Below are 12,034 nucleotides of genomic sequence, written 5' to 3'. Positions count from 1 at the left end.
CTGTCACCCCAATAAAGACTTTCTCACAGGCTTCACTTGCTCCTAAAGTAGATTGGTTACAGTGGAAAGTCTGGAGTCAGGAGGCCTAGGTATGAATCCTGTAGGGCCCTGATGCTTAATACCTATGTAATCATGGGACAAAATACTTTACCTCTTTCATCTGTAAAACGAGGGGTTGGAACAGATGTCCCTAAAGTCCCCTCCAGTTCAACATCTATGAGCCTTTTATTTTCTGAAATGTGGCCAAGCAAAGGTAAGTCATACATAGTCTTATAATTAGTATTATAAGCAAGTGCACTATTCCCCCAACCCCCATATATGGAAACACTTTCTCATTATGGCATTGAGGTGACCCTGGATTCTCAAAGCTTTGATGCGAGGGAAGCACACAATAATTTCAGGTACACAAAGCTAGTGCTGGACTTGACACCACTTGAAGGACCAGCCTAGTTAACTTAGAGGGATGAATTTTTTGGCTCCAGCAATTCTCAGGGATTATCACTGTCCTAATTTTTTTAAGATATCCAAAGAGGTTTAGTACTTTGTGTAGTCACTCAGTCACTGGGCACAGACATTAGAACTCCTTCCTAAAGTTCCCAAACTAATCTTTATCTGTGAATAGCTTATTGAATATAAATAATAACTGACATTTTATAGCTCCTCAAAATGTGCAAAGTGCTTTTCATGTATTAGCTTATTTGGGCCTCACAACAACCCTGTGAGGTAGGTTATACAGTAATTATCCCCATTTTAGTGATGAAGAGATTGAGGCTCACACAAGGTTTTTGTGGCTCCAGCCCATTATCCAAGCTGTGCCACTGTGCCAAGCTCTTCCTCAAGTACACTCTCAGCAGTCTGAAGGGAAGTGGTTCCCTCAAGTTAGACTTCAGACATTAGGCAAACACAGAAGAAGGAGAGGTCAAAGAGGAAGTCTAAGCAGGCAGTACATTAGGCATTAGATTTAATTTAGAAAATTGTGATTAAAAACAACCCACTCCAACCCTATGTCCCTTTTGGTGCTGACTCAGAACCTGGCTTCTGTGGCTGTGACATCGACAGTGTCTGTGCAGCATTCCAATCGGACAGGACCATGGGATGGCAAACATGCTCTCCACATTGAGCAATTGGCAAAGAAGTCGATGCCCTGGTTATCCAACCCATGGGACTGGGGAAAGAACCCCAGGGGGCCACTCTTGACTACTTAAAAACCTTGATGGTCCCCAGTGGGAAGCACTTGGATTGGGAATCCTTCCCTTTCCTTTTCCCACACTTACATGGCACTATGTGCACTTCCCGCCCCCCCCAGTGAGACCACAAATGGACCCTGAACCTCTTAGGGTTTGACCCCTTGAGACACAGTTCAATGTCTTTAAACCAACCAAAGGTCCAGCCCCTGACTAGTCACATTACAGCCTCCATGTGCAAAATCTTCAAGGCTTCAGAAATCTGGGGACTGGTGTCAATCTGTCCATACATCCCAACCAAAAAGGCCCGGTGCAGCAGCACAGCTGCATGCTCTGAAAAAGGAAGCAAAGAAGAAGAGGTGAGTTGCCTTGCTCTGTTTCTGGGGCACCCCAGCTGGCTCTCCAGGGCATCTCTGGGACTCATCCTGGCCAGAAACATGAGCACAGCGCTCAGGCTCTGCAGTACCATTCCCAGGGAACACAGTAGGTGCTTAACCAGTACAAGACCAGAGGAGAGCGATGCTAACCAGTTTGTCAGGGAATTATTTCTCAAAACAAGAATTCAGCTCTCCAGGCCTTAAACATTTCTTTAAAGAAACAAGGAATTTCCTAGGACCAACTACAGCAGAGGATCCAGGATGGGCAAGTCAGGTGCACAATACTCTCCTCTGACTAGTAGAATGACCCACCCGAGGTTTCCCAGTCATAGTGGGGGGCCCTCGGGGACAAAAAAATGAAGGGAATCCAATGAAACAATGGGACTCTGCTTCTCGGACACTGGGGACTGGCCTGTTAGGACTAGCCTGGGTGAATGCTGGAAAGAGAAACGGCCCACCTTGGCATAGGAGGGTGTATTCCGGCAGGTTCTTCAGTGCTGTCTGCATCACCTCAAAGTCCCGACTTCCAAGGCAGTACATGAACGTGGGCAGAAAGTCAGCAGCAATGCTACAACACACAGGCAGGCTCCCATCAGCACCTCTGTGCCCCTGGCCCTGCCTCACTGTCCTCATGACAAGCCCCTAAAGGGCCACAGAGTGAGGAGGAAGGGAGAGGGCCTTCACCACTCATAATACAGAGAATGAATGAGGGCACAATCCTAGAAGGTTTGGGTTCTATCCTAGCTGGTCTATCTGTGATGAGGTTCCCCACAAATTAAGGATACAAACTAAGTTTGCTATAAGATAGGACTTTTTCAAATCTGTTTCATCTCACATGTAATGAGAGAGTTGGATGATCTCCAGCTTTAAAATTCTATTATCTAAATTTACTTCAGAATACACTGGGCCTGGTAAACTTCTCATTTCTATCCTTTGGACCCCCACAACTCCATACCACAGTATCCCAGAAATAAGAGCCCAAGCTGATTTCACTTTTTTAGGGGATATGTTTCTTTTAAAACTGTTTTATGCAAATGGGATGACTTTGTGAGCTGTGTTATTTTTCTGTGTTAACTTTCATCTTCACTATTTGGCTGAGCTGTTAACTATGCTCTATTACAAGTGTTTTCACATTGACCAGGCTCCAAACCTTTAGCAAAGGAAACAATCTGTCAGCAAATTCATCAATAAAAGATGAGATATATTAGGTGTGTGAAGTGACTTAACTGCCCTTCTTATTTCTCACCTAGGGTTGTTCTGTATTGAGCGAAGAGCAAGGTTGAAGGCCAGGTTCCGACAAGATTCTTCAGAAGAACTCATCAGCCTCTGCAAGTTGGTCTGAGAAGGAAATGTGAAATTATTACCTGAATTCCTATTTCCAATCGGGAGGTATATCCCTATGCTCACTAGGAAATGTATGAAGAAAAGAGAATTCTGATTCATCTTGGGGAATGGGCCAGGATGGAGATTAATGATGAAGTGCCTGAGATTCATAGATCAGGGACAACATGATCTGTTTTAGTTGAGGCTCCAAGGACTCCCAGTCACCATTTCTGCTATTCAAGGAATAGAGCAGAAAAGGGGCTCTTCGCTGTGGCAATGGGAACCATAGGTTTTTGTTTTTGTTTTTGTTTTTGTTTTCTGAAGGGATTAAGACACAAAAGAAGTGAACTAGCTGGATATAACTACTCAAAGAGTTAATTTCTACAGCACTTACAGAAAAAAAGGACAAGATTTCTGGCCTCCGCCGGGACATCTCATCTATGTCACTCAGAACTTCCAAGATATCTAAATAGAGAGAAAAACAAGCTGAAGGTGTGATAGATTAAAAAAGAAATAGAATAGCACCAAACTAAAAGGGAATACAGTTAAGCACGTCTAAATATCCATTAATTAAGAGAGAACCCACAAAGATAGATGGAGTTGTTCTGTACTGTGTAATGTTTCTTCAAAAAGGCACATTCCAAAGATACACTGTGCATTCCCCCCACAACTATCTTAATGATCAGTAACATTTCCTGGACTTAATTTCTCTCCATTTTGTATAAGACCAAAGAGATGTAGGAAATTAGGGGTTCAGAGGTTGGGGGAAGACTTTCAAGTCATTTTGTTTAAGTGTCTGCTGCAACACGAGCTCTTCAAAAATCTAAATCAATCCACTGTCTAATTCAATTGCAAAATTCCCCAATGACAGATCACTCCGCACTTGATTTATTCTAGGGTTTGGCCCATCAAAAACATGACCCATCACATTTTAGAACAAAACCTAGTTTGTTATTGGAAATAGCTTAACATCATCCACCACATCTAAAATCCCAGGAAATAAAATGGTCTCCTCCCTTTCACAATAAACTCTTATAAACACTCCTGTTTTTTAAATGATAAGCTAATCTACTAGGATACAGGCTCCTTGAAGACAGGAGCAGGGCTACTTTTTGCCTCTGTATCCTCAGCAGCTGGCATGGTACTTTTCACAAAGGAGATGCTTCATAAATGTTTCATCTGAATTGCTGCTTTCTCCATCCTTTCTGAGCATCTATATCAGATTTAGGCTGCTGCCAAAGGGCAGCAGTCACTTCATCTTGTTCAGAGAGGCTCTCTCTCCAGCTGCTTACATTGTCTTTCTACCACAGGTCTGACATTGAATAAAAAATCTCCTTTAGTTGTCTGCACACATATTTCTGCACATTACTGTGGCTGCTATTCATGCCCACAAGGGAAGGCCTCAGAGCTTTTCTACAACATACACTGTTCTAGAGATACAGATGTAACTGAATACTGCCCAGCCTGTGCTTCAACTGGACTCTTTGCTTACCCTCTACGGTTTGGCCCCTGGACAATCTCTTCATATAGGGGGTCATTTCAGCTGCTGTCAGAGGAGTGAAGAGAGAGACACTGACTAAAGGCAGGGAGCCAGCAGAAGTGTCATCTGGAAGGAAACCAATAATGATAACTAAGACTTATAGGTACTTTTAGTTTTGCAAAACACTTTATGTATATTACTTCCTTAGATCATTATAACAACCATGCAAAGTAGGAACTACAGAAAATAGTGCTCCCATCTTACAAATGGGGAAAATAAGGCTCAGAAAGGTTGACTTGCCTATGGTTACACAGCTACTAAATGGCAGAAAAGGATCTGAACCCAGGTCTTCTTGACTCCAGATTTAGGACTTTATATACTACATTGCATTCAGTATGGTTAAAAAAGTCCAGAAAGTTTCTGATCTAATACTTAAAGTGATTTAACCCAGCCTGTCCTGATGCCAATCAATAATCAGATTGTAGGAAGTATAACATGAAAGTTGTTTTTTAAGCATAAATATTCACCTGAATGTTTTTCCATTCAAAAGGGTCACCTGAACTTATACACTTATGCTACTGTTCAAAACATTTCTGAACTCGAGTTGGCAGTATTTTTTGAAATAAGTGGCTTATAGAGAATCCAGTTTCTAAGGGTCAGGATGGTGACATCAAGAACAAAAGAAGATGCCTGCAACATTTACCTCTTTTGAATGGCAAAAACTGGAATTCATCCTCGAATATATTGGCACTGAAAGAGGTATGTTTTGCTAGACAGCAACTTCTTGGACAAGGTTTCCTCCTGTCATTTTATGATCTTTTTTGAACCCGTTCTCCTCAGCTTAGAACAAAGATACAATCAAGAATTTTCATTTGGAAAAGTGGTTGGTTTCCATTATGCAGGTACTATATTTGCCTGAACAGAAAGCCAAGTTCACAGCTAACTGAATTTTGAGAAATATTCCCACATAAAGTGGGAATAAAATATCCTAACAAATTTATGGTTCCTCTATCTTATCAATAACAACTGAGTCCTGGATATTTTTTTGTCCAATACAATCTAAAATCTTCTTCATAGAAATCTACTTGACCTTACAGATAGTGTCCTGTGGTAATGCTTAGAGAGTAGATTTTTCTAAACTCACCATCTCTCTCTTCATCTGAGCCATGGTCAGAAACACTATTCTTGCTAGGAAGACTTAGCCCTGCTAAGAGAGACTTCAGCATCACCAGGTCACCATTGTCTGAAGATAAGTCACTGTGGAGAGAGAAAATACTAGCCATCAGTTCAATAAAATTCCAACAGGCAGACTTGATAAAGAAAGTTATAATTACAAGGGCTAGAAAAAAAGGGAAGAAGAAAGTTTTGTACTAGGGGTACTTGGCAAACCAATGGATATAGAAGAAAATGAAGTCTAAATAGAATACCAGTAAAACACAGAAAAAGAACATCTCTAGAATGGATGTAATGGGCAAAATAAGTATCTGCTATTCATGCTCTACAACTGAGACCCAAGAATCTTGGCAAAGACTTTATTTTTCTATATATAGAATGAGACCACATAGTTAACATTATTTTTAAACTTACCCTTTAGTTTCAGACTTGTCAGTTACTGATTTTAAGAGTCCACCTTTCCTAGCCCATCCATCCTCACTGGGACCAATGAATCTACTAAGCCCAAAGACCAGGGAGAGTAAATATCTGAGAGCTCCCAGCTTTCTACTGTGGGTCTTTACTTGTGCAGGATGTAAAGACTTAGATCCTAGAGAGTAGGCCTTAGGAAAATAAAAATTTTATAGAGGTGACACTTACTGGAGTGAGTCAGAATGCTTCTGCAGGAAGGAGATTGCAGCTGGTGCATTGCATGTGATATACTTGTGAATAAGTTGGACGAACTTGCTGATGAAGGCAGCAAGGTGACGGGAGGATTTCCTATAATTCTGAAGGGAAGAACCCACATGAACACATCTCATGTTAAACAGAAATGGTAGTATCAAATTCTGCAGATGCTGCTTGCCTAGCTATATATTCCTGCATTTATAAAGACAAAAATCTTCCTTAAAGAAAAACAGAAATAGCATGCATTGGTATACCATGCCTCCAACTTAATCAAAGACCTTCAAGAGATGATAAAGTAAAGGACAATGGTCACCTACTAGAAGCAATCGGATGAAGGAGAGAAGACAGTCCCAGAGCGCCCTCTGGTGTTCATCTTGGAACACCTGTGGCTGCAGCAGCTCTATGATCCCCAGGACATGAATGAAGAATGTCAGGTGATTCTGTTGACGAAACTCCTGGAAGTTGAGGTGGGTTCGCCCATGAAGCAAGGCAGCAATCATGGCCAGATGCCTAGAAACAGAGAGACAAAAAATTTTATGTTTATCCTTACCACAGCCTGTCACTGATTCAAGCAGGAATTCTTATCTCCGTAAGGTCACAGTCTGAACTCCACAATGGGACGAGGGAATGTGGTCTCCCCCTCCTTAGAGACAAAGAAGAAATTCTCCCACCCATCACTCAAGCGGCAAAGGAAAAAATGATAGGACCTGAGCAGCAGGATAGGGTGTGCCACAGCCAATTTTCTACATGCCATGTTGGCATCTGCCACACGGCCCTCAGAAGATCTGGAGTCACTGGTGTCTGCGAGGAGGAGGATGAATCGGTGAACCAGAGCATCAAGCTAAAAGGAAGTTTGAGAATTTTAAGCTATGAGGAGTACAGCACTAGAGAAGCAACTCTTCACTGATTTTTTACTTGTCAATGATAGTAGTAGTGAGAGGGTATAAAGTATAAAACTGCATGGAGCTCATAATTTTAAATGAAATTTACTTCCCTTTTCTCTTTAACTTAAAGAAAAGTTTCCTTGGTGCTACTGAATTTATTTTTGTTGGAGTTCAGTGGTTAAACTAATTTTTCAGTTCCCAACAGATCAAGTTCCCTAGCAATAAGGCTACATAGAAGTAAATTTCTTAAGGGTAACAGATTCAAACAACACTCAGTACAAAACTAATTTGCATGGATATTTATCCTTATCAACCTTACAAAACCTGAAAATTGTGACAAAAAAAGATGCTTCAAAGTTTCCTGAGGTACCTTGCTAGGATGGGAGCTTAGTACAAGAGAGAGTAACACAAGGTCAAAATGCTGTCTGCATCAGATGCAGGTGAGAATAGGGATATAAGGATCTCCATCAAGGTCACTAATCTTCTAATCTATTTTTTCTCCAATCTAGGCAAATACATTTTACATTTTGAAATAGAGGTCTCCAACTTTAGAAGAAAAGAACTGGAAAAAAAAGTCACTTCTGTATAAATTATCCAGATAACTTTAAAGCACTAAATTCAAGTGCTAATGAAGCATTAGTGGAATAATTGCCTTCTCCTCCTTTTTAAACCTGTCACTACAGGTACAATACACCTGCCTTGCCTCAGCTGCAGAAAAGGAACGGCTCTGCCTTGGATCCACTCACCTTGCAGGTGCTACTACTCGTTGCCCCCTCACTGTTCAACAGTGTCTCAGGCATGGGCACCAGGAGTTCTGGCAGCTGCAGATAGAGCTGAAGGAGAAGGTCTTGGCAGCGTTTTCCTAACAAGCTGAAAGAAGTAGCATCATTTAAGGTTATATTATTCATTCTAAGGTGCTAAACAGAAGCCTTGAAATTCTTAAGGATCTCTGAAGAGCTTCATGCAATATATTAGGCTTAACTGGGTATCAAACCAACATAAAATCAGTGCCCACCAACATTCAACAGCCCAACATATGCTGGTTTTCAACAGCTATCACAACCAATCCCTAAGAAACAATCAACTATAATGGGACAGCGACAATGCTTCAAACACCAATGCCAATCATATCCACATTGAAACTCTATAAAAAGAAGATGTACCTTTTGATTAGTGATCATAGTTTAAGAAAAGCAGTCAGGGCCAGAATCCTTGCCAATTACATTTGCTAACTAATTACTTTATTCAAGCAAGCATAAAGATATCCAAAGAATATTTAGGAGTACTCACTTGTCTCCCCATTGCTGGATGCTGCCTGTCAGGTACTCTGTTACTTTTTTGATGCTCTCAACATCTCCATGGCAACAGCTAAGCAAAAGGGGCAGGCGTGACTGGATAAGATTACATGAAGCATCTTCAGTGGTTTGGCTTCTGGTTTCTGACTCAGCTAAGATCAGTTCCACCAAACTTATCAGTTCTGGAGCTTGGACCTGAAGCACAAACTCTTCTCGTCGTTTCTGTAACATAAACCAGATGACAGTCAGGAAATTCTCTATCCCAAAGGACAGAAATCCAATTTGCTGAAGGATAATGGCTAAGATACTAGATCCCAAACATGAAAATAGTTACATTTCCACTCATTCATCTTGAAAAATATTATTTGGTACCTGAGGAGTCCGCTGGTCCCTTCCCTGCCAGATGCGAGGAACATGAATACAAGCCCACAGGAAATCCAAAGCAGCAGATGGGTCAAACCTGAGAAAAAAAGAAAAGAATACAGAACAGAAATATCATTTCAGCTTAGAAACAGGAAATAAATCTTTAGGAAACTGAATTATGAAAGTGTATATGTGTGAAGAGGGAGACAGATGAAAGAGTCTCACCTCTTCACAAAAAGAAAGGAATAAAAGATTTTGACTAGTACAAAAAAAAAATTGCTCCTTGGAGGAAATTAGTGTTCTTCTCTAGGGACTCTTTACTTCAGAAGCCAAACAGCATAACATGAGTACCGTGAGGTATTTATGTATTTTTTTGTTTACTAATGCTTTTCAGTTCTTCAGTGAAGGCTAGATAAAAAACACAAACAAGAAGTCAGTGAAAAATGAATCTGCCAAAAAGAGATACTGCTCTCTCTGAAGAGAGAAGAATCTTGGGATTTTTAAGATCCAGGAACACCAGTGTCAAGGACCATGACTATGTGTCTATTAGGTCTGCCAGCCATAGTCTATAAATGGCATACATGATATACTGCACTTAAACAAAATCATGCATCATTATTCTCACTCACAATAAGTTTATGTCTTCTATTTATTGACCAACATTCAACCCCAAAGAACTTGTAAGGTTTTGTCTACCAAAAGCCTGTGTGAAGGTAAACCACAGCCATCATAATGACCGAAGTCATCTGGTTAGCAGTGTGTCTCATGCTACAATCAGGAAGGAACAAAAGTCATTTAAAATTAAAAGCATCTGTACTGATGAAATAAAGCTATAAAACCAGGTTTTCTCATATATATGAGGAGTACTCACCTTTGCTCTCGGTTTTTACAAAGCAGAATGTGGATGCATTGATGAAGAGTACTCCAATTAGACTGGTGTGTAAGGAGAGCCAAGAGGTATGGGCGGAAAGACAGCACCTGAGAGCCAGAATGACTTTTGGACTGTGAAGAAAGAAAACCAAAAAAGTGTTCACTAGTCAGTCTAAAATTGGAAAATAAAGTCAGTTTATAAGTACTTTCTGGCTATACCAAACATGGAGCAAGAAACAAAATGTTCTCTTGATAACTTGTCAAAAAGAGGATAAATAAATATGAACTGGAAAAAAAATATGAGTAGGATCGATGGAATTTTCCCAAAAAATAAACTAGTAGGTGCTATAGGAATGTTTAATAAGGCTTTATTGAGGAAAATCAATTCCTCTCAACTTGCTACCCATTCAAAAATAGATTGACATTAGATTCACATTAGACAGCAGAAAACACATAAACAAATGCTAAAAATGGAAAAAACAGGGTCAGATATTAAATTACTAATTAAAGTGCAAAACTCTTCTTCCTTTGAAAAATCCATCATATTCCTGCTTTGTGTGTGTGTGTGTGTGTGTGTGTGTGTGTGTTTATATATATATATATATATATATATATATATATATATATATATATATAATTTTGTGTACATGATAATGAAATCTTTTCTCATGCTTCTGCTAACAGCTTCCAGAAAGAAACATCTTCCTAGATTAAGCTCAGGCCAAGAGAAGGACTCAAACCTTATTCCAAGAGAAAAGAAGCCTCTGCTGGAGATCAGGGCAGCTGTTGATCACTTCAGGATCCAGCATTTCAAGCCAGTCAATCAGAAGTCCTGAAGAAGGACCAAGCCAGGCAGTTTCACTGCCACTGAAGAGAAAAAGACAATTCTAGTGTCACAGAAAGTATTATTAAAATCAGAGTGTGCTGCTGCTTTCCCTTTTCCATAACTCACCTACAGTTATCCAATTCCTTTTTCCCTGAGGCCTCCTCTCTTTCCTGAAGCAGCAAGGAGCTTACAACAGCAATTGGCTTAGTGGAAGGAAACTTGGAGGCAGTTTCTGGAGTAGATGAGAAGAGGATGGCCAGGAGCTCCTCAAGATAAGGAGATCTCACCTCTATCAGACCTTGAAGGACTAGGAATATTAAAGAAAAAACACAGTTGGAAATGCTAACAACCAATAGCACTGTATGACAACACGGCTATGGAGAAAACCTATTAGCTCCTGAGAAGGCTTAAGAGTATTCCTTGTGGTCTATTTCTAATGTTTAACAGACCATTCCAAATTGTGAATTATCTAACATTTTGATTGGAAAAGTAGTTAGGAATTTTTATTTTTACTTTCTGATATTACTTCCCACCCCTTTTATTTTTAACATGTGGAGCAAAGAGAATTTCTATTCAAACATAAATATGCTGATAAACATTTACTTATTTCAAAGGATTTGTCTGCTTTTCCTGAAGCCTTGGGACCTCTGGCTCCTTGGGGGAAAGAAGCAGGATGGCATGGTAACAAGGACATTTTGAGTATAAAACTATAAAGACCTGGATTGAAATTCTGGCTTTACCATTTACTAGCTGTCTGTGAGACAGACATCTGTGTAACAGACAATTCTATAATTATTTGTGAAGCACTTCCTAATTTTAGAATATTCTCCTAGTAACTGAAGATAAACTCCAAGTAACACTGAGTCTCTGTCCTTGCTGAGACAGAAATGGAAGTAACTTTTTTCAAATGGTAACCAAGAATACTTTAATTCCTATGTCCAAAGGACTATGAAACTGTGCCTATCCTTTAATTCGGCACATACACCTGGCTATATCCCAAAGATATCATAAAGAAGGAAAAGGAGCTACGCATGCAAAAAATGTTTGTAGCAGCCCTTTTTAGAGTGGCAAGAAACTGGAAACTGAGTAGATGCCCTTTAGTTTGGGAATGATTAAATAAGTTAAGATAGATGAATGTAATGTAATATTATTATTCTATAAGAAATGATGAGCAGGATGATTTCAGAAAAGCCTAGAAAGACTTACATGAACTTATGCTAAATGAAATGAGCAGAACCAAGAGAACATTGTACAAAGTAACAAGAAGATTATGTGATAATCAACAGTATGGACATGGCTCTTTTCAACAATGAGGTGATTCAAGGTAATTCCAATATAGAGTTTGAAAATATTTAGAAGAATTGCACATGTTAAACATATATTGCATGCTGTTTTGGGGAAGAGAGGAGGAGAGAAGGGAGGGAGAAAAATTTGGAACGCAAAGTTTTGCAAAGGTATCTGTTGAAAAGTATCTTTGCATGTATTTGGAAAAATAAAATACTATTATTAAAAAAACAAAACCTCTAGTTCCAGACAGGGTGAAGTCTTACTTGATCTTCTCTCCCCAGAATCCTGCTGCTACAATCCTGGTTC

General features: G+C 39.8%; 1 protein-coding gene across 4 annotated transcripts in view; it reads right to left on the bottom strand.

Moving 5' to 3' along the window:
- Nucleotides 1–201: 201 nt before the first annotated feature.
- Nucleotides 202–12,034, bottom strand: part of INTS1 (integrator complex subunit 1) — a 45,405-nt gene continuing 33,572 nt past the window's right edge. For 3 of the 4 annotated variants that reach the window (XM_031941330.1, XM_031941337.1, XM_031941342.1), the window contains exons 34-48: nt 10,568–10,748; nt 10,356–10,482; nt 9,617–9,747; nt 8,755–8,842; nt 8,378–8,604; nt 7,834–7,957; nt 6,911–7,044; nt 6,521–6,713; nt 6,177–6,304; nt 5,509–5,621; nt 4,377–4,490; nt 3,279–3,349; nt 2,808–2,899; nt 2,020–2,129; nt 202–1,517 (exon numbers count right to left, since the gene is read on the bottom strand). In XM_031941330.1, the coding sequence (XP_031797190.1) occupies nt 1,402–1,517; nt 2,020–2,129; nt 2,808–2,899; nt 3,279–3,349; nt 4,377–4,490; nt 5,509–5,621; nt 6,177–6,304; nt 6,521–6,713; nt 6,911–7,044; nt 7,834–7,957; nt 8,378–8,604; nt 8,755–8,842; nt 9,617–9,747; nt 10,356–10,482; nt 10,568–10,748 (1,949 nt within the window). In that variant the 3' untranslated portion in view covers nt 202–1,401. Of the gene's footprint in view, nt 1,518–2,019; nt 2,130–2,807; nt 2,900–3,278; nt 3,350–4,376; nt 4,491–4,826; nt 5,205–5,508; nt 5,622–6,176; nt 6,305–6,520; nt 6,714–6,910; nt 7,045–7,833; nt 7,958–8,377; nt 8,605–8,754; nt 8,843–9,616; nt 9,748–10,355; nt 10,483–10,567; nt 10,749–12,034 lie in introns of those variants that run through there. The other variant, XM_031941349.1, reaches the window with a different exon arrangement.

This window comes from Sarcophilus harrisii, chromosome 1 (genome assembly GCF_902635505.1).
Source record: "Sarcophilus harrisii chromosome 1, mSarHar1.11, whole genome shotgun sequence".
Lineage (NCBI taxonomy): Eukaryota > Metazoa > Chordata > Mammalia > Dasyuromorphia > Dasyuridae > Sarcophilus > Sarcophilus harrisii.
The sequence above is the reverse complement of the archived record's forward strand: the minus strand, read 5'-3'. Positions and strand labels throughout refer to the sequence as shown.